General features: G+C 42.7%; 1 protein-coding gene across 2 annotated transcripts; it reads left to right on the top strand.

Moving 5' to 3' along the window:
* Positions 1–730: 730 nt before the first annotated feature.
* Positions 731–19,088, top strand: mosmoa (modulator of smoothened a). Of its 2 annotated transcripts, none has more exons than XM_086132753.1 (3): positions 731–1,641; positions 10,988–11,200; positions 15,805–19,088. In XM_086132753.1, the coding sequence occupies exons 1-3, from the start codon at positions 1,536–1,538 to the stop codon at positions 15,987–15,989; spliced, it is 504 nt and encodes a 167-aa protein (XP_085988879.1). In that variant the 5' UTR covers positions 731–1,535; the 3' UTR covers positions 15,990–19,088. The 2 variants fall into 2 exon arrangements, with proteins under 2 accessions (XP_085988879.1, XP_085988880.1); XM_086132754.1 differs by lacking the exon at positions 731–1,641 and adding an exon at positions 6,585–6,866.
* Positions 19,089–22,833: the final 3,745 nt, after the last annotated feature.

Genomic DNA, 22,833 nt, shown 5'->3' with positions numbered 1-22,833 from the left:
CATTGACATACTGAAATATAGACTTCCTATTACTTGCACTAAAGCACAAAAAGAAGATATGGCTTCAATCATACCCCTCGCATCAAAATATCCTCATCAAGGTCACTCTGGTATCGATCAGGGGTGGGCAAACTTGTGTGCAAGGGACATATTTTTATTTTTTTAACTCTACAGATGGGCCAAGTCATTTGTAAATGAGGTCAAAATATGTAAAATGGTTTAATAATACAAAACCTTATCATTGTTATCATTAATTATAAATAAAGTAACCACCTATTGTATGTTTAGTTTTGTATTTGATCATTTACAATATTAGAGGTGAACCAGTTCTTTGAGATTAATGAAGAAATGAATAGACGCGTTTAAGAAAATTGCATGTGTGCTGTACACAGAGATTAGTAAAATATTTCAATGATGTAATTTTAATTAATTCATTGTATCAGTCTTAATATATATTTTAATATACATTTTTAACTAAAGCGTGTTTGCTGCATTTGTACAAAGTACACAGCTTACAACAGATAAATTAACCAATTATTTAATTAGGTAAATACAGTACATAAAAACATTAAACTTTCAAAACCATGTAATTCCACAGACAGGGCGACCCGGGACAAGACCCCCCCCCCCCCCCCCCCCCCATGTTACCCCTATCCCCACCCAACCCCATCCGATAATATCGCGAGAGTATTGAACGAATCCCCCACCGCGGGGCAGTGAGTGTGTGGACCAAGTGGGTCGATAGGCTCGGCTCGGGACGCCTAACAACAACCACGGGGCCATGTTGCCCCTCGCTCACTTTTCGAACCTGTAACGGCGCGTCGTGGACCTCAATTCGCTTGCGCCCCTGCCACTCTCCCCCCCTCCTCTTCTTCCACCTCCAGCACCACACCAGCAGCAGCAACAGCGGTCCATGGAAGAAGAACAAGGAGCGGGGAGGAGTGAGGCTGCTCGGCTAACAAACGGAGGGAGAACCGGGAAGCCGCAACGGTGATGGGCTCTCGTCTTCCATGGTGACTTCGCCAAAACAACAGCAAACCACCCACGGATAGCACTGCTTCGCTTCTTGCGCGCCTCGGTTTCTGTGTGAAATGCTTACCCAGTCGTCATCTCGGCCGTCGCGCAGCCTGCGGGCCGCAGCTCGGCTCACCGAGCCCAAATCTGGGAAGTAGCTAGCCGCCTGCTAGCCAGCCACATCTTTACCCGATGCTTCCCAAAGCATCGGTGGGGGACAACGCAAGCCCTTTCGCCGCGAGCTATTGTTTGACCAGCGGGTCGTTTTGAGATGTGATCCTTCGGCGTGGTGGAGAAAGGGAACTAAAACATCGCTGCGAAAAAATGCACAGTGGAAGCACAACAGCCGGGATCCCGCTGAGGTGCTAGAGGAGGGGAGCGAGGTTACCGACTACAGCCGCCCCACTGTTTCCCTCTCCCCGGGGTCAGATTTGGACAACGACCGCCACATTTCTCCTCCACTAATCCATGCCTCCTCCCCATCCTCGTCATTAACATGCTCCTTGGATGAAGGAGAAAATATGGATAAGCTAACCATCATTTCAGGGTGCCTGTTTCTGGCGGCGGATATATTTGCAATAGCCAGCATTGCAAACCCAGACTGGATCAACACTGGCGAGTCAGCAGGTAAGTGGGGAGTTCTGGTTGCCTTTTTGTTGGATGTTCGTCCGCTGCAGCCGTGAAGCTGCGTTTATCAACAGATATTCACTTAGAATTTACTCCTTTCATTTATGGGCAATTGAGATCAGTGGCTGTCAAAAATTTACCATTTAAAAAATAATACTTATCTCTCCCAGCGCCACCATCATGCTTCGTGTGTTTTTGCGTAAAGCCAAGTGCAGACAAAGGAACAAGTGTCCAAATAACTGTTTTCAGAAGACTGTTTTCACTCGCTCTTTGCATGTTCCAGCCACAAAGTGTCGGTCATAGCAGCATTAACAGTAAGTGGTTTGGTTTTTTTTTTTTGATTGACGAAACAAATGCACGTGTTATACAATGAGTCAGTTTTAATAATCTAAGCAGTAAAAGTACAATCATATCCAGTTAACATATACACAAACAATGAAGTAATTAATTTTAAGTTTTTACTTTGTGAAAACAAAATACATGTGAAAGATCATCGTCGGTTACAATTCAATTTGTGTATATTTTGATTTTTTTTTTCCTGTAAGAATGTAATGGAAATTTATTGCTACAGGTTCACTGTTAATCACAACACCTTGGAAGGTTTCCAAGCAATTTTTAGGGTACTATCTTAACATGATCTGCAGTGTAAACATAACTGGGTATAAAATGTAAAAACATTTCATTTTAATTCTATATATATAGTCATGAACAAATAGTACAGTGCAAGTGATTGGCAGGTGATGACCTTCAAATAGTTAGCCTTTGCATCGTCCTTAATTTACTGTCGTCATATTTAAAAAATAAAATTAAGAAAATGACAAACAAAACACAACATATTCAACAAACAAGTCTAGTTATTACGACTCAAATACTTTAATGACTCAAAAACTACACCGACAAAGAAATATTGCTATTTTTATTGATATTAGGACTTTTGACTCCTGGCGATTATGCCAAGTTTGCTGTTCTCCAAAAAATACTTTACTCAGCACAGAGAGACACATGTACCCCATGTAAAATGAATCTTTTAGAGCAGGGGTAGGGAACTCCGGTTCCTCGAGAGCTACAGGTATATCCTGCCTGTTTTAGATCTCTCTCGACTTCAACACAACTGATTCGAATTATTAGCTCACCAGCGAGCTCTGTAGGGGCCTGAAACGATCATGAAGAATTGAATCAGGTGTGTTGGAGTAGGGGAGGAATCTAAAACGGGCAGAAAATGCCTCTTGAGGAACCGGAGTTCCCTACCTCTGTTTGAGAGGTTCACTGAACTGAAGCTAAGCTAAGCGGTGTCACGCACTGATGCATGCAACCTGTTCTAAACTCATTTGCATACAGCAACACAATTTTAAGGATCTGAAGCCTGTCATATTTTACCGTTTGGCCTTTGATTTTCAGTTTTATAATCACTGACAGTATATGACACCCACTATAACTTGGACTGGAATGTTACATGATTAAATACGCGGATAAACCATTTTTGGTCCGTTTCGAAGTAGGGAAAGGAACATTTGATCACAACCAGATGTTATCTTGTACACTTTGCGGAATACAGCTTAACAGTTCGATGTTCTAATCAGATAAGTACCTTGGCACCACAATAAGACCTGAGCATCACGCGCAATAGTTGGATCCAAATGATTCAATCATTTATGATAAGGATGGACATTTAAATGAGCCGGGGGAAGTACGTGAAGCTGAGCATTTCTCAGTACAGTGGAACCTCTACTTATGAAATGAATTGGTTCTGGAAGAAATTTCTAAACTAGAAAATTTTGTGAGTAGAGATGCGTTTTCCATGTAAATGCCCTAATTCGTTCCAAGCCCCCACAAAATTCAAACATAAATGTTTTCTAAAGCATAAAAATGCATCAAAATATGTGACAAATACATGTTACAATTAGATCATTGCACAATAAATGACAGTTGTGCAACAAACAAAGAATAGAGTAAAGAATAACAACCATGGTCATTTAACTTAACTGCGTCCTCATCGTTTTTTGCCCTCTTTAGTTCACATTCTCTCTCAGAAGTGGTTTTTGCCTGGCGTTTTGTAAAGAACTGATCCAAGGATGTTTGCTTTTGTCGGCTTTTAACAATCCTTCAAAAATGTCCAAGGCAAACATCAGATATAGGGAGCAATCGCCCTGCTGGTGAACACTTTTTCCTGGGTGATTCACATTTACCTAAAACTATCAGACTGCTTCCTGGCCCAAGGGGCGAATGACACGGACGCTGCATAGACACATATATATTTATCTATCAACAGTAGAGGTCCGTCTTAGCCAAGAGGATGCCTGGAAGATGCTAGAGAATAGCCAATGGCAGAGCAGCTGTAAGTACAGTATGTTGCGTTCAGGAAACTCGGAGCTGCGAGTAGCAGCCCAAACTGTATTTTTACCTTTCATATCTTGAAATTTCTTTCGTAACAAGAGGCAATATTTTCCTGTTGAGGTGTTTCGTAACGTGAAAATTTCGAGACGTTCGTAAGTAGAGGTACAACCATAGTCCTATAACCTTCTAAAGAATCCACATTGTCTACAGTCTCGTAGAAACTCCTCAGATGAGATGGAGTGCAGTGAGTGACCACCACGACGTGTGGAGTCTTGACATTGTCCTCACGTCAGCGTGATATCCTCGGGCAATAACACTTGAGGCTGATTTCCTGGGTTGAGCCATTGTTGCTGCAGTGTGATTCTTGGCAGCTCCGCTTAATGACTGCGCCCTCCATACCCGCCACTTAAAGTGGACGTCACTCTCCAGAGCCTCAAGAACCTCTGATTCACTCTGGGCGCTCGCACTCGTCTGAAAACGGCAAAATCATATCCAAGAAGAGACTACCTTCTTCTCTTCAAGTTACGACCTGAGACCGGTGACGCTTTATTACATGAAGTGTGTGGTTTTTTTGTGTGTGTGTGTGTGTGTGTGTGTGTGTGTGTTTTTCATTGTTTCATTTCAGCCTGCCCATTTTCCCCACACCTTATCTTCACAGTTAAACATGCCACATCTGTCCTTTTGTTTTTGGCAGTGGTGTGAATCCTCGCTGAATGTTAACGCAAGATGGGCACAAGAAATTGATTTGTTTCAAACAACGCTGTCCAACTTGTGGAATTCAATCAATTTCATGTTATGTCAACAAGATGATTGTGTGTACCTGAGGCACTTGCGCTAAATAGCAGTGGGTAGGGCACAATGGATTCAGTCCCATCTCATTTGCTGCATAATTAGGCAGAAATAGATATCGAACCAAATTGGGGGGGGGGGGGGGGGCAATGTTTGGTGCAAGACCTAGCGTACAAATCAAAGTAAAAAAAAGTTCATGCCAGTACATCCTTCTGGCAGCAACTTCGGTACGGTTGAAGTAACATTTGACATAATTTCGATGGTCACAAGTGCACAGTAAGCTGCAGTAAGAGTAAGTCGTTTTCACTGTGTGCATTGTTATGTTGTCTTTGTTGCTGCACCATTTGGCTCGTTAAATTTGACAGCAAACCTCGACTTGGAATGGCATTAAGCACGGATGATTGATCAGTAATATTTTTCATGATATGGGAAATGTCCAAATGTTCTGACCGCCGCTTTTTATGCCATTATCATACTGAGCCAAATGTTGCTGCCTAAAGCAATCACTTTCAAAAGCCATTGATCAACAATGACTTGCCGCGCAGTGTAATCCTAAGCAATCATTTAGTCCGCACTGAAACCCATTTATAGCTTTGACTCTCTTTGCTCGAAGTGAAAGATGTTTTTCAGCTGCCAGCGACTTGGGAGCTATCGTAGAAGAGTTCATTTGCAGTCCATCAGATTGCAATTTGAAAGGTGCATCCCCTACGCTGATTCATTTTCAATTAAAAACTCAATAGTATTTTTTTTCCCCCCTGTAATGCTTGCACTTGGATTGCTATGTTGAAAGTCTTGCAACACTTGATATCGCGACAAAAATTGGCATTTGTTAAATTCCAATTAACTGTTCATCAAGATACCGGAAGAGATTTTTCATGAACCTTGTTTTGTGAAATTAGGAACAAAAAAAAGTCCTTTGTTTTGTGCTCCATTGTTAGTGGGCGATTGTTAAAGCCCCTATCACTTGCAAGAAAACAGCTGTTGGCTGCTGTTCTTTCTGCTCACCACGCATTTCAGCAGCGCCTTTGACTCATCCCGCCAGAGTTTACAAACAGCAGTGCCCTCAATGCCCCGCTAACGATAGCATCGTCATGCTGAGGATGAGCAGTTACTGCAGCCGTTTCCTCTCATTTGGACCAATGCATGGCGAGAGCTTCATTTTTGTTTTTTGATCCAAGTGTGTTAAATTGCAGGCAGCAGCAGGGCACAATGGTGGCGCAAATGTTAGCAGAGGAGCCCTTATCGTTGGAAATTGTCTGTCAACTAGTAATGGTGAAGTAATGCGGGCCATGTCTGCTGCCTAATGGGCGCACATTTTCTCGGTTGTGGATACAAACAAGCTCGGGGCGTGTGCATGCAACATGAACATTATGTTCAAATCACTTGTCAGTGGGTGAAACACTTTCAATTTTTTTTCTGTGTAGTTGAAAATTTGCCGGGCGTCCATTTGAATTCCCATTGGACTCACACGGTGCGTATTCCACGAGTTGATTTGTTGTATTTTTATAGTGTTCACAACGGAAGAGAATGTTATTGTTGAGAGATTTCATGCTCTACATAAATAAATATGTATTGTTTTGAATTGAATTGAATACAACTTTATTGTCAAATGTGCTATACAGCACAGGTGAAAATTGTGTCGTGTTTGATAGTTGTTTGAATGACTTAAGACTTTTTGCTAGCCTATTTTGCAGGTTGTAGGTTGGGAAATTACAGTCTTTGCAAAAATTATGATAGATGGGTCAATGCTAGCTAATCAATTATTTATAATTACAGTCAAACCTCGGTTTTCGAATGTCTCTGTTCTTGACCAAATTGGTTTTCGACCAAAAATTTTGAGTTTTTTATGCCTCGGATTACGACCGAAAATCGGTTCTTGACCAAACTGAGCGCACTTGAATGTGCCACTTGACTCCTCTCACCTTCCTTACATGAGGAAGTGACACTTCCTCGGGTAGACGAGGAAGTGACGCTTCCTCGTGTAGCGTTCTCCATTGTGAGCGGATGTGTTCAATAATGTTTATTTATTATTATTTTTTTTTAAAGAGCGTGGTTTCGGTTTTCGAACAGCCTTCTGGAACGGATTATGGTCGAAAACCGAGGTATGACTGTATTTATAAAATCACGTTCAAACGCCTTCACTGCCTCGCAGACAGTCGGAAATAGTAAAAGTCTCATTCCAATTCACCCAACGCAACTGCAGGGTCGCTACTTGCCACAGTGCGGTACTAAACAAAAATCATAGAAGAGGCGAATACTTTGCAGGGATGTATTGCAGTGACCTTGCTACTGACCGCGTTACTCGGGTCCTTGCTAGAGTTTTGTAAATTCTGACTGACTCTGAGGAAGTGAAAGTGTCTGAGTGTGATTTGTGATAGGATCAGTGAGTCGGGGCGGTGCAGTGACTTGCAAAAAAAAGTGGAGCGCGCCGGCCTGCGTCTGTGGCATGTAGGCTGGATTTAAACAAAAATTGGGGTGTACTGGTGGTGATGGCAGACATTGACCTGTTCTGGTGTTTATGTTGTTGATGCAAAAATGTGTTGAGCAAGTAATCGACTTCAAGCGATAGCCACCATTGCTTTAATGGGGAATTGAGTACACTTGTACAACCTCTCTTGTGGAAAAACACTGCAGTGAGCACTCCCAAAAATGGCTCGTCCTGTCACAACACACACTGCACGCATTTAGCGTGCTTTTGCTTTGCTGAAAAGCCTATACTTGATCCTGAAAAAGGTGGAACCACAACAGGCGTCGTCCACGTCCCATGCTGTGCGTCTGCCGTCCGGTCTGTTGGCAGGACATTCCACGGAGAGCCACTGAAACAGCGGGATAGCCAAAGATTCCGGGGAAGTGGTTGTAAAGCGGTTCCCCTTAAATCCCATGTTCTCCTGTTCTTAGCACAAGTTGACCTCTCACACCTCCCGTTCTTCAACATGGCCATGGTTACTCCGTAATAGAAGGTTGACTTTCAAAATCACCTGCAAGTCATTAAGGTGCTGTATTTGCTTTTCCCCGTGACCTCTATTTTCAATCCCTCATGGAGTTACCTCATAAGTGCTCTATCCAGTGACAAAGGAGTTCCCATGACGATAAGATAAGCTCTGAGGCAAAGCTACCCTTTCCCGGCGTATATTTAGCTCACGCTGACAGTAGTTGCTTTTGAATGGCAGGCGTTGTTTGCGTGAGCTGTATAGCGGTTTTGCTTTGTTGTCGCAGTCAAAGGCAGGCTATCACTGGGTTTAATACAAGGGGCAGGAGTTCCTCTTGACCGCTAAAATACTAAGGGGCGACAATAGCTCGTTCCAAAATGGACGTTACAGACAAATATACTTACCGTCTTTCGGTATATGGTGAACGTTTTGAAATGATGTTCACTTGGCAGGCTGCAAGAGAAGACAGTGTGTTTTATAGACCTTACTCGAGAATCATTTTGTACTTTGGAAAGCCCACGGACGAGGCCTGGCTGTCGAGATGACAATTTAAGTATTTTATTTAACCATTTTGCATTTGCATCTCTGGACACAGTGCAGCAGGAGCAGCAGCAGTGGCGGCACCCCATTATTTGTCTACATTTGGTAATTACGTGTGACGGATAACCCGCTGATTGAAAGCACTAGCAGGCATGAAGTGTGCACTGCACTAATCTGCTTTTGCTTAGTCAGGTAGAAATTCCCCTTTAGGTGCAGCCTAATTGAATTCCGCCATCGAGAGTGGCTGCACCGTTGCCAGTGAGTCATGTTCCAAGCTCCGACTGCTGACACTTTTGCTGCGCTGCCGCTCTTCCTCATTTCGATACCCGAGGCCATACATTTGTCCCTCTGTCTGATCTAATCTGGTCATGTCCAGTACACCAGCATCCATTTGCAGTGGGCTTTATGATGCGTCATGATGACAATTTTAAGAGCCTGTTTGCTTGAGTAGATTTAGGAGAAACCTTCACGACTCAGTATTTAATTGCCAAAATTTGTGGATTAGATACAGTGGTACCTCTACTTTACGAACGTCTCTTCATATGAAATTTTCAAGTTACAAAACGCCTCAACAGGAGGATATTGCCTGTTGTTATGAAAGAAATTTCAAGATACGAAAGGTAAAAATACAGAATGGCCTGTTAGTCGCAGCTCTTGACTTTCCTGAACGCAACATACTTAAAGCTGCTCTGCCATTGGCTATTACCGAGCATCTTCCTGGCATCCCATTGGCTAAGAGGGACCTCTACCGTATATGTCTATGTGTGTGTGTGTATATATAGATAGATATGTGTCTATGCAGCGCACTTGTCATTCGCCCCTCGAGCCATGGGGCGTTACGATAGTTTTACGTAAATGTGAATTACCCAAAAAAAGTGTTCATCAGTCAGGCGATCACTCACTTTGCTGATGTTTGCCTTGGACATTTTTGAAGGATTGTTAAAAGTCGACAAAACCAAATGTCCTTGGATCAGTTCTTAACGAAACGCCAGGCAAAAACCACTTCTAAAAGAGAACATGAACTAAAGAGGGCAAAAAACCCCGATGAGGACGCAGTTAAAAATTAAATGACCATCATTTATTTTTCTTTATTCTATTCTTTGTTTTTTACGTTATGCACAACTCTCGTTTATTGTGCTATAATCTAATTGTAACACGTATTTGTTACCTATTTTGATGCATTTTTATGCTTTAGAAAACATTCATCTGAATTTTGGGGGGAGGGGGGGGTGTTGGAACGGATAGGGCATTTACATGGAAAACGCGTCTCGACTGACAAAATTTTCTAGTTAAGAAATTTCTTCCAGAACCAATTAATTTTGTAAGTAGAGGTAGCACTGTACATAGATCAATAGATAGATCCCTGTATTTACAATAAATGGAGTACATAGCCATCAAGGCTGACATGAACAATAAACAAGTCATAGATAATTGATAGTTTCCCAAGCCCTCCAAATGAAAATGTATGCACGCTGGTATAATTAGAGCCACCGTGTGGACAAGGATATCACAGAATCTGTGGCAAATTAAAGAAGTCTTTCCATTCCTGCCTAGCCCCGGTCTGTGCTTTGTCAAGTTGTCTAGTCAGCGAGGGAATCACACTTTGCTCTTCTCTCTCAGGTTCGTGTCATTATTTCAGACACAAATTCCCTGAAATTGGTGCTGCCTGCCTACTGTGACACCATTGAATTTGAACTTTTCTTGCTTCTTTTCCCCTGGGGTAGACTCAGCCCAGAGGTTAGTTATGTAAGATGGGTTTGGGGGGTGATATAATGTCCATGGATAGTTTGGGAAGTAGCTTCACCGGGTGTACACAATGTCATTTGTTTTGGCTGCAAAGTGAACTTTGAATGTTATCAAACAACTGCAGTGGCAGCCGATAGTTTGTCATTTGATGGGTAACACGCATATAGAGCAATGGTTCCCTGCCCCATTTAGTCTTTTATGTTGCTTCTGCTTCACTTGTGCATTTTTTTCACAATCAAATCATCTTAAAGCCATTCCTTTTAACTCATTCAGTACCAGCCAATTCTGGACCAAGTCTGAAAAGACGTTTAAAAACGTCTTTTGGAGTGAATGAGTTCAGTGTATTGTTGTAAGATAAGTTTGATATAATTTCGAACCTTTTTTTGATCATAGTTTGTGGTAAATTTATGGCGTAAGGTTTTTAAGTTAGTTGATTATTAAAAAAAAAAAAAAGACAAGCATCAATGACTCACATTTTTTGCGATGAATCATTTACTAAAAATTATCCATCCATCCATTTTCTAATTCGCTAATCCTCACAGGGGTCATGGGCGTGCTGGAGCCTATCACAGCTTTCTTCGGCCAGTGGAATACACCCTGAACCGGTTGCCAGCCAATCACAGGGCACACATAGACAAACAACCATTCACACTCACAATCACACATAGAGACAATTTAGAGTGTTCCATCAACCTGTCACGCATGTTTTGAGAATGTGGGAGGAAACCGGAGTACCCATAGAAAAGCCAGCAAACTCCACACAGGAAGGCCGGGGCCGGACTCGAACCGTGCACCTCTACAGTGTGAGGTGGACGTGGTAACCAGCCAAACACAAATTCGTGGATTAAACAAATTTGTGGATTAAAATAAAAGTAGCACCCCCCAAAACTAACCTGCCCATCTGTAATGTTGCTTTCATTAAAAAAAAAGGATAAAATCCTGGCCACTATTTGTGGAAATGTTGCTAACTCAAGTGAGTGTAATCAAAACGTGATTTCCCCATCCAGGTGCCCTCACAGTTGGTCTAGTTCGGCAATGTCAGACCATCCACGGACGGGACCGGACTTGCATCCCTCCCCGGTTGCCCCCTGAGTGGGTCACCACGCTGTTCTTCATAATCATGGGCATCATCTCCCTCACTGTTACCTGTGGACTCCTCGTGGCATCACACTGGCGCCGAGAGGCCACCAAGTACGCCCGCTGGATCGCCTTCACCGGCAGTAAGTGAGCTGCACAACGAGAGTTAATTTTGCTTCGCTGGACTCACTGTCAGCATCTTCTCCCCGAAGCTTTCCCCACTTTGCTCCGTCTCACTGAATCCGCCTTGATATATCTTTTACAAAAGTGTCTGCGCTGCTTGAGTATATATATTCCCGCTATGGTATTTTTAGGCTTCTTCAAATTGATTGGGCTATGCTCCTCTGAGTCTCCCAGAGAGAACAGTGTTGTTATGGATATTTTATCCACGTTCTCCCGACATTTTAATAATCCAAAAGGCAGCCTTTATTTTTGCTTCCATGGCAGCCATGTATTGTTCTCTGTTTTGTTTTGCTTGAACATCGCCACTCTTTGTTGTTTTCTCCACAAAATTCTCAAATTGATGAACAACTCCATCTCATTGTTTGACAGAGCCACCGCGTTCATCTGGCTGTGTGGGTGTTGAATGGTCGCTCGGCTCAGAGAATAGACAGCCGCGAGCACGCTTATGCGGATGACGCCACGGCGTAGCCTGGAATGCAGCCATTACATTTTTAGACTGCCGGACGCGTTTTATATTGCTGACGTCTATGTTTGACGGGCTCTGACGCCCTCCCTTGTGATTTGCATGTCAGATGAAAAGCTGACTAGTCTTTCTATTTATTTATGGGGGGGGGGGGGTTTCTGTAAGTAAAATCTATGTTCAGAGACCACATGTACAGTATACCCTGGAGTAGTAAAGTTGACAAATCGCTTCACCTAAAAAGATCCTCACATGACTGACATGGCTCCCAACGACTGTATTTAGCCATGTCAGGTTAGTGTCATAGTATCAGAGCTTTTCCATCAGCACAAGTACGTACTAAAATCTTGGCTTTAATTTTTATCCACCATTAAACAAGTACACACCCAGAGGAGGTGGGGGCGGGAGCATGCTGTTACCTTGGCAACCGCGAGCAATCGCCTTCCCCTGCTGTGCTGCTAGTGGTCAAACAAGACACGAGGTGTATTAACAACAGTATTACAGCAAAATCACCAGTGGCTTAAATGAGAAAACCAGAACCGATGCAATATGTTTTCGTGGGGGACAAAAAGTACAAAGTTGAGGATTCTTCAGTCAACATTCTATTTTAGGCTTCACAGGGATGAGGAGGCAGATGTGTTTTGTTTGTCCTTTCAAGGTTGCTGCGCTCGAACTGTGATAATGGACGGCTCATCTTTTGGCCACTGACTCTGAAAAGAAAGAGGGATTTCAGAGGACTCGATGAGAACATTCAATTAACAGTGCTCACCTTGAGCACCAGCCATGTTACTTGACGTATAATCAGACAAAGTAAATTAGGCTCGATGTAATTTATGTCGCCTCATGCCAAACAATATGACACAACCTAATTACTGGGATTCCAGAGCTATGGCGAAAAACCACGAGCGACTCCTTAACCTCTGCACCGTTACTCCAATTAAAGCAGCAGTGCGTGGTCCACGTCAGTTTGATTGGCCATCGTATGAATGAGTCAAGAAAATCCTGATCTGAGTCTGCTCTTTTTCAGTTGCTGGAAAAGCAATAGCTTCATTAACTCACAGGTAATTTGAATACAGAAGATAAATGTGACAAGGAGAAGTGTTGGGTGCTGAGATTATCTGTGACGAAGAGAGAGCGACAAACGATGAAATGCCTCTTTTGAGTGGAATTAGAATTTTTATTTGCTGTAATCGAACATAAGATGTATCTTGGACATTTGGAGTCCCATTACAATGAATTGGTACTCCTGTATTACTTGTTGGATGCAAGTTACCAGGGTACACTCTCCCAATATTAAAAACACACGATTGAGAACAGAAAGTGTCGAAGCAGTTTTAGTGTCTGGTGCTGTGGAATATTGATCAATGACAATTGTTCAAGTATGTAGAGAGCTGGCGCTACAATGATCAGTGCGGTAATACTGTTCCACAGGGGTGCGTAAGAATGCAAAGGGCCACTATTGATTTGAGTTACTATTTAGGGAGTTAATGGTGAGAGGGAAGAAGCTTTTTGAATGTCTGCTGGTTTTGGTGTGCATGGTTCGATAGCGCTTACCTGAAGGGAGTAGCTGGTGGAGGTGGTGGACAGGATCTGGGGGATTTTAGTTCCAGGTTGTGTTGGCTGCACCAGAGGGCCAGCTGCTCCACTTCTTGTCGGTACGCAGACTCATCGCCGTCTTTGATGAGGCCGATGACTGTGGTGTCGCACTTTAGGTTTGACGGCTGGGTGTGTTGAGGTGCAGTCGTCAATGTAGAGGGAGAAGAGCAGTGGAGAGAGGACGCATCCTTGGGGGCGCCCCAGTTCTGGTGGTGCGTGTTGATGATGTTGTCCTTCCCAGCCTCACCTGTTGTGCCCTGCCTGTTAGGAAGATGAGGATCCACTGGCAGATCATAGGAGACACACTGAGCTGGAGAAGCTTGGAGCTGAGGAGTTCAGGGATGATGGTCTCGAACGCAGAGCTGAAGTCCACAGACGTGACCCTTGCGTAGGGCACTGTCCCGTTGAGGTGCTCCAGGATGTAATGCACCCCCATGTTGACTACATCGTTCACTGACCTGTTTGCTCAGTAGACAAACTGCAGGGGGTTGAGCAGGGGTCCATTGATGTTCTCTAGGTGGTCCAGCACAAGGCATTCGAAGGACTTCATGACTACAGACGTCAGAGCAGCAGGCCTATAGTCGTTCAGTTCCTGTAATTTGTAACTGTCCTCAGGCCATTCCGCACAAGATTATTTGTAACTGCCCTCAGGCCATTCCGCACAGATGCAGAGCGATTAGCATTAAACAGTTTAAGTACAGTTTAGTTGTATTTAACTTTGCACGACAATATATTTTGGATTAAATACTTTTTCACTGTTTATTTTGAAATATTTTTTCCCCGTGCGATTTTTATTAAAATGAATCATTTAATTACCGTTTTTTTCTCTCACCATTTTCTACATGTTCGAACTGTCATTGTTACAGTGGCTAGCATTATTACTTTTTAGGAATGAACACTTAGGACTGCGCTTCTGTGTTTTACAGTTTTTCAAAATGGCGAATCAAGCATATTTTCATGTGTTACTTAGCGTAACAAGTTTGAAGAGCATTGGGCTAAATTAATCTGGTAGAAAGTCGATGACTTGGCAATTCAAACTGGCCAAGCAGGTGATTAAGGAGGGGCAGAAGGTGGCCAGTCTAGCTAGCAGTTGAATTGGGCTCCGGGCCACAAGTGCTGAATGGAAAGCTTTGTGTAACCCGTGCAGACTATTTCAGTGCACACACTCAAATTTCTCTTGGGTGTGACTTGTTGGAGAAGAGGGGCACTAATACTTGCAAACAATCAACACTCAATGCTTGCCTTGCATTGACAACTGTTCAATACGTGTTGAGGATCCATAATTTATTTTTTCCCCCCCCCAGAGTTATGATCCGGACAAGACGTTTTATTGTTAGCTCAGTCGATAGGATCTTGACGTTTTTCCCCAATTTATTCTTCTTAGCACAAATTTATATGGTAGGGCTAATATTATCTCCTGGCCAAACAGATGGGAGGCTATCGGCCAGATGTTGCTCATTCAGCAACCTGTTAGTGTGACTTATTATGCCTTTCCAAAATAATGAATATGGTTAACGAGGATCATGTTCATATAGCAGTAATTTGCATTATTAGTCATCAAACTGTGTTTGTGATGTGCAGGTTGTTGCTCGCTTGGTGTTGTCATGTTTTCTCAGAGATGTTGCTCGTGCTGTGTTGAGTTCCATCTTATCTGGTGTGGATAAATAGAGCTGGATTGTCTTTTCTTTTTTTTTTTGTTTGAAAGCTTTAAACGTACTTCCTCGTTTTCATCTTTCAAGCTTGCTGAGGAATTTAAAGCTGCTATTCAGCCAGCAAGTAGTTTAAACAGCTAACTTGGCATCTGTGGAGCAACATTGAACGTGAGAATTGAGCTAGAGGATCGAAAGGAGGATTTGGGGCTTGATCCAAAACCAAAAAAATGTAATTGCGGCGGGAGATGCTACATTCAATTACTTGGAGTAGTATTGTATATGAACAAGTATTTTGGAAACTGAAACTTCTGACTTTTGACAGTGATTCATGATAGCGTCCCATCGTCTAATGAAGACAAATGAGCATTAATTCTGCGGTGTACAGAGCTGCCCAAAAGTGTAAACATCAACTCGTCTTGGTGTACACTTTCAGAATGAATTGCATTTAAGGCCTCACCAGTTCAAATGGAGGTTTATGCAGATAGGCTAATGGGCCAGTCACATGACAGGGAGTACAAGTGAAGAAATGACAGAGGCGCGCGTATTGGCAGTTAAAATTTAGAAACGTGGAGATAGCAGATGGCCGCTTTACCAATAATGTGTGGTGACATTGATGTGAGGCGGAGAATGAACCTTTTCAAAGTTTAAAAACCGAGAAAAATACGTATGAAAAGCATTATAAGTCAACTGCGAACCGTACCGATTGGATATTTTGGGAGCATTTACGGAGGCAGTCTGCTTGGTAGAAACAAAGGCTTGCGCCACATAAGTTCAGACAGTTCTGCAGGCAAAATGGGGTCCCATCTAACTGTTCCTAATAAAGTGTATTGATCTGTTTTATCTCTCGCTCATGCAGTGATCCTGTTCTGCATGGCGGCGCTCATCTTCCCCATAGGCTTCTACATCAACGAGGTGGGAGGCCAACCGTACAAGCTGCCCAACAACACGGTGGTGGGCTCCTCCTACGTGCTCTTCGTCCTCTCCATCTTCTTCACGATAGTCGGACTGCTGTTCGCCGGCAAAGTCTGCCTCCCGGGCTGAAGGCTGGACCGTGCCTGCCTCTGGACAAACAGAATAATTTGTCGGGATTGACAGGACACGCAGCCACAGAAAATTCTCTGGCCACGATTTTCTGGGACCTGTTGAAGTATTGAACTTCTAAAAGATGACCCAAGGTCAAGGTGGCGAGGGAGAGCATGGGTGAGGCGGGCACGCCGCCACTGTTCATTTCATACATGGCGTCTCTGTGGTTCTGCTGGCGAGGGTGCCGTTGTCATGGCAACTACAGGGATAACGCCTGTACAGAGTTCTTAAGGACCACTGAAGCCCTTGACTCCTCCCCCTACACCGCTCCTGCCCATTGGGCCATATCGGGCCACGCTGCCCTTGGCACACATCCGCACTGTCACCAATGTTTCCATGTTGCTACGTTTAGGACCTCTTTGCTATTTTTCAGTGTTCATTTTTTTTTCTGTTGTTGTACATTTTTATTGTGTTCGCCTTTCCACAGAAGTATTTTGAGTGTGAATGAGGAGGTGCTGGCTCTTGACCTGGGTCGCCACTCGCCCGTCACATCTTATGACCCCCCCCTCCCCCGTTCCCCCAAGACGAAGGCGTGTGGGTGGCGCAAATGAGCGCGCATACCACGTCCCTGAGGTCACACACGCACACACCAGCAAAGGAGAATGCCACCGAATGCAACACAGCTTACATTGACTAGCCCAAATGGTTCTCGAACTTGAATGCAATTGTATTGAACTTGCAATCCCTCTTAAGTGAAAAATTAATCCAGTGGTGCCTTGAGATACGAGTGATTTCAATTGGACATACGAGCTGACGTCAACTCCCCCCCCCCCTTGACTTGCAAGTACAGACTTGAGGTATGAAGACTGTCTGGTGGCAATGACTCAACTCGCTGCACAACAAGCAGCAGTTCGGCAGATGCGATTACAGTATTTGAAAAAAAAAAGACTTCAAGTCATTTATTGCCACTCATAGTTCAAGTTTAGTGTCAAATTAAACCTAAAGCAAAGGGAATTACACATTGTGTATTGAAAATGCTCAAACAGGTGCCTAAAGAAAGACACTGGAGCGGGCACCCGCAGCGGCTCCTCTTGTTGTCTATTGTCTGTTTAAGAGGGAGGAAATTTAATCTGTGCTGTATGTACAGCACATTTGACAATAAAGTTGTACTTGATACTTGATACACTGCTAGGTTAATGCTAACATACGGTTCATTTGTTTTCCACGAGCAGCACAATCAATTGAATTTCATCATTCAATCATAATGCTCGTGATTGAATGCATAATTAATGGCGTTTGCCTTCATTTCAGTGGAGAAACACGAATTCAGATGTGAGTGCTTTGAGTCACGAGCAAGGTCACGGAACAAATTAAACTCGTATCTCCCCAGGCACCCCTGTGGTTCTCAGTCTCTGCACGTTTGAAGCAATTATCGACAAATGTGTGTGTGACGTATTTCGAAACAAATGTCGCTTTCACGGCAAACACATTGATTTAATAAGTAAAATACGACTGAAGTAGTGTTCCAATAGACTGTGAATTGACATCATCCTTTTCTATTTGTTCGCACTCTTGTTACTGCTAAGTACAGCCACAAGGACATGCGGTTAAGTGTGCTGCTTCAAAGCCGTTTTGAAGGGACTTGCGCTGCTAAATATAGCTCCGGGTATTGACTCCTTTGGACAAAAAAGCTGCAGTTGCATAAGGTGAGAAATCGTCTGATGTGGATCTTGACAATCGGCGGTATTCTTCTTTAAGGTCAGCGCAGGAAGGGAGCGAGGAGGGAGCATTGCTTTGTCCTCTTTTGATATGACGACGAAGGCACAAGGGACTGCAGGTCACGTCCGTTCATGGGGCTGCGCCTCAGTGTGCTGCTCTTGAGCTTTGTGAATGGAACACACACACACACGCGCATGTTACACAAAGAAGTTTTGTCGGGTGGAAAAACACCCCACTGCGAAGCCCCTGGGCCCAAAGGTGAGGTTATCAACCAAGAAACAAGAATAGAATATATGAATACAAATTGTTTTGGTATCTCAATTCAAGTTAAGGCTAACAGGGAAAGGTCAAAGTCATCCTAAATACTGCATAGAAAGATTAAATCACCCCAGCGACTTCATGAGCTCTGGTGTTGGCGTTTGCCATTAGTGATATGAAAATAGGGCGTAAACTTTTTAATATCTGTGTGTGAACAATAGTATTGTTGAAGTGCAAAAAAACAAACAAAAAAACTACAGTTACTGGGTTTTACACAATCATGATTTTGGAACTGATCAGTGAGTAAAAAAAAAAAAAAACACAATAACCGATCAGATCAGAAAATGGACTAATCTATTTAATTCGTTACCCTGGGTTTGGGACCGACTGGGCCACAAATTGCCAACATTTCGGTGTCATTTATGCCCATTGAAATGCATTGGGAAAAATTATTACCAATGAAACCACCACAAAAAAAAAATCCTGAAAGATATTGATATGTTGAGAAACCTTGGCTCATCACGGTTAACATTTTAGGAGTGATCAAGATTGCGTTTTGCCGTCATGTTTTATTCTGCGCAGCCGATCAATTATGTCATTGATGGATTCTCAACTCAACTCAATTGTATTTATAGAGCACTTTCAAATAGCCATCGCCGCATACAAAGTGCTGTACATGGAGCAACTAACATATACAACAGTAAAGCAACAAATCGGTAATGACGGATTGGCAAATTATAACATTACAAACACTGGAGCGCGTGTGTGTGTGTGTGTGTGTGAGCACAATCACAAAGCCCAAGTCACCAAGTCTTAAGAGTTTTATAACGGTTCCCCTCCTCACTTTGTTGGTCCAGTATTGTGCCATGCCCTGTTTTTGTTTGATTATGATGTACAGACACAAAGGCAGGATTTTCTGTTTTCGGAAGGACTGTACATTCAACAGTATAGCTAACATGAATAGTTGCACCAACGTGTAAAGAAAAGAAAAGAGAACTTCTTACCTCATTGTTTGTATTATTTTCAAATGGTGGCAAAGTGTGCCCTCTTAATTTGTCTCTTGCCTTGATCGGATGTCTACACGAAAAGCCTATGGACATAGGAAAATTATTTATCACTGAATAAAAAGAGGAAACTGGCTGTTTGTGACTGACTGGCAAACAATGTGAGTCATTGTTCTGACCGAGAGAAAGTTCAACCTGATTGAAGTGCTTTCATGCGTCACTTTTTCATGATTGCGTCTCGAGCTCGAAAGTCTGGTACACATTTAAAACATCTTAAAATGTGAGTTATCCTCCTCATGACAAGAGAATAATCAGTTTTTTTAAAAACTAACCTTAGAATGTGTGGCGCGCTTGACAATCTCGAATCTCCTCCCCAAAACCAGATGTTTCGCGTAGTACCCGGGTTGACCTAGGAGAGGCAGCATGGAGCCCCAGGACATCCACACTGCAGTCAATACAAAGAAGAAGCGGAGGAAGCTAACAAACAATGGTTCATTATCGGTTTTGTTCTGTGCAAATAAGGAAATAAAATCACGCCACATCACAGGATAAGTGGTCAAAATAATCTTTTCAAGAAACCCAAGATTCATGCCTTTACTAACAACGATTGGAAACGGTTAAAATGCTTGAATTCGGTCTGAATATCGATATACGCGTGCGCGCGCGTGTGTGTGTGTGGTGGGGGGCTGTACCTTGCTTCAAGTTGGATGTCCCCATTTCCAATATGTCCAATTGTAAAAATGGTTCAAAAATCCGAAAACCTTGATTGTTTTCAAATTTAGAGGTTCCACTGTGACTACCTAGCGCTCTAACTTAATCGGGATGAAATAGGCAAAACATTTTAATTAAGCATGATTTTGTACAAAAACAAATACACTGGAATTAGTATATATTTTTGGTCTATTTTTACACTTTCCTTTTTCAACACATTAACACATTTACAACATAAGACAAAGATAATGACATTCAAACTTTCCTCCAACCCCCTCCCCCCATTAGCGGCTAATTTTAGCAGATTTTTCTCTGTTGTAAAATTATACAAATACTTAAGGATAGAGTGATGTAAAACATTCATATTTTCTGACTAATTGTTATTTGATATACAGGGTGTGTGTGTATTTATTTATTTATTTGTTTATTCTGTGAGCATTGAGGGACCAAAAAGAAATTAGTGTATTCATTTTATATATATTTTTTAAATGAATCGGCCTATCCATTGGTTTCTGAATTTTATCCTGCCAAGTGTTGGCATCTTCATCGGTTGGGCTCTAATATTTACATTTAGAAGCTCAGCAAAACTTTTTTTGTCTTTGCTTTTTCATGACTCAAGCTTCACATTTGAAAGTCTAAATTCATATTTTAACTGTCCTTCAAATCTTAATAGCATTTTAAATGAGGAGAAAAAAAACCACAGGAAAATAATGATTTCCACTCTGAAGTACCGACACCTCTGGGATTATTTGGAATAACTGATTTTTTTCCCCTGCATTTCCAGGGCAGTTTCTCCCCCAAGCTTGTATGTGACCACAATGACGATGATGGTATTTGCCAGAAAGATTCGAAGAAAGCTTGACAGGCTTTGCTGTTCGGCTGCCTAATGCGACATATCAGCACTGACAGATCGCAAAACAGTTCTCGGCATCCAGATGGAGGGGTGATGCGATTCTGGCCTAAAATACACCCAGTTGCGCCACTGAAAACGTCAGGTGCTTATCTTTTTAGTTTAAAATCCTACAAACAGAGGCTTCAAATTCTGATGTACTCATTTATAAAGCCTATTTGTTGATGGTCAAATAGAATTGACTGTTTTTCCTCTTATTGTGCAGGACAAGTGATCTGCAATGGTCCAATAAGAACACTTGATTTGCATTATTGGAAAGAGTTTCTTTTTTTTTTATTTGAATGAAAGGACCCTGCCAGGATACCTGTGGGTGCCAATAAACAGTTTGAAGCCGCTTATTTATTATTTTTTGTTTGTTTCATTGTTCACCATTTCCCAAATCAGTGCTTGTATCTCAAATTTACACTCTTGAGTCAAAGCAAAAGATAAAAAATATTCCGAATGATAAATACTTGGACATTTTGTCACTTGTATCTCAAGGCCCATCTGAATATGATCTAAAAATATGTATTTTTAAAATCAGATATTTTATTGCAAAGACATCCATCACTCACCCTCGAGAGAGAGAGTATGTGGAGGAGGAGGGGATTTTCGTTGTATTCTCTATTCCACCATAATGGCTTACGAGGGCATCCATCGGCATGTATCCAAAGTGCCGGGAATTTATTTATTTATTTATTTTTGATGACCGCCTTCAGCATCCACAGGGTAGGAAGTGAGAGGCCCGGCAGAGGATGGTCACGTCTCCTCCACACACTGACCTAGGAGTGTATGTCTCTCTTTATTATTGCGCCTGTGTTACTGTTGTATTTGTTTTTAACGTCTATTCCAGTGTGTGTTCCTGGGTGTGTGTGTGTTATGTTGTGAGTGTGTTCCTGAATGTGTACGTTGATCTTTCTGAGTATGTTTTTTTGGGGGGGGGCGTGTTTTGTGTGTGCGTGTGTGTGTGTGTGTGTTACTACATGCACATCGGATGTTACAGCTTGTTTGTTATTGTGTGAGTGTGTGTGTTAACCGTGTGCGGACATGACTGAATATGTGTTGTGTATGTATGACGTGTTTTTTGAGAACACCGAGAAATCCTAACGTTGTCCATCTGGCCACATTTGAACATTCACAATTGTCATGCAAGTAGAAACTGGTTAACTGCTGTGTGATCAAAATAAAATGAAGTCACCATGAAGAGTGCAAAGGACTATGTTGGCAAACGGCCCACGGACCAGACCTTGGTGAGCCCACCTGTTCCAGTGAGTCCATTTTACCTTAGAGCTACTCTCAGTGTGTGTGTGTGTGTGCATGGCTGCGTGCGTGCGTGTGTGTGTTGTTGTTGTAGCACAAGGAGCTGGAGGAGGCGTGGGCAGTCTCACGGACCCACAGACCATCCCGCCTGACCGGACGGTGTTTATTTCTGCTCAGCCCCCCCAGTGTTTATTTCCACCAGGGTATGAATTTCTTGTCTGATCGGCTTCCCATGTTATTTTAGATCAGCTGCCTGGGAAGGGATACATGAGAGAACAGTGTATATGCCGCTGCCAGTACATACACAAACACATACACACACACACACACACACACACTCATACATGCACACAGATGATAATGAGGACTTTAGTAAAGAAAGAAGAGCTTGGTTTTTTTCCATCTTGGTTTGACAGATTGTTTAAAAAGTACTTTGTCCTTTGAGCGTTTAGCATTGTAATTATTTCATAATGCCTCGGTTGGAACATGAATCATCATTCTATTAACCACAAAATCTCCTTTCATGTTTTGAATATTGCATAGTTAATGAGGAACGCGATGGAAAATTACATTTTATTCATGTTTTCTGCCAACAAAAATGTTATTTACAATGCTACCATGTGATCAAGATAATATTTAAGGCACTGATATAACAGATTTTCTAATAATGTTAATGTTTTAACTTTTTAAATGATCAGACTTGGGCCGCCTGGTGGTAGACTGGTTAGTGCATCAGCCTGCAGAGGTGCAGGTTTCGATTCCGGCTCTGGCCTTCCTGCATGGGGTGTGCATGTTCTCCCCATGCCTGTGTGGGTTTTCTCCGGGTACTCCGGTTTCCTCCCACATTCCAAAAACAGGCATGGCAGATGTATGGAACTCCTCTAATCTGTCAGGAGGAGTTTTTATGGTGTCATGGTACACTCGCCTGACTTGTGTGCCGGCAGCATGCGATCGGTTCTCACTCAGTGACGGTGTGGATGTGAATGTGAGTGGTTGTTTGTCTCTAGATATGCCCTGCAAC

This window comes from Hippocampus guttulatus, chromosome 16 (genome assembly GCF_054856545.1).
Source record: "Hippocampus guttulatus isolate MCC_2025c chromosome 16, RoL_Hgut_1.0, whole genome shotgun sequence".
Taxonomy (NCBI): domain Eukaryota; kingdom Metazoa; phylum Chordata; class Actinopteri; order Syngnathiformes; family Syngnathidae; genus Hippocampus; species Hippocampus guttulatus.
This window is presented reverse-complemented; position numbering and strand designations above follow the sequence as displayed.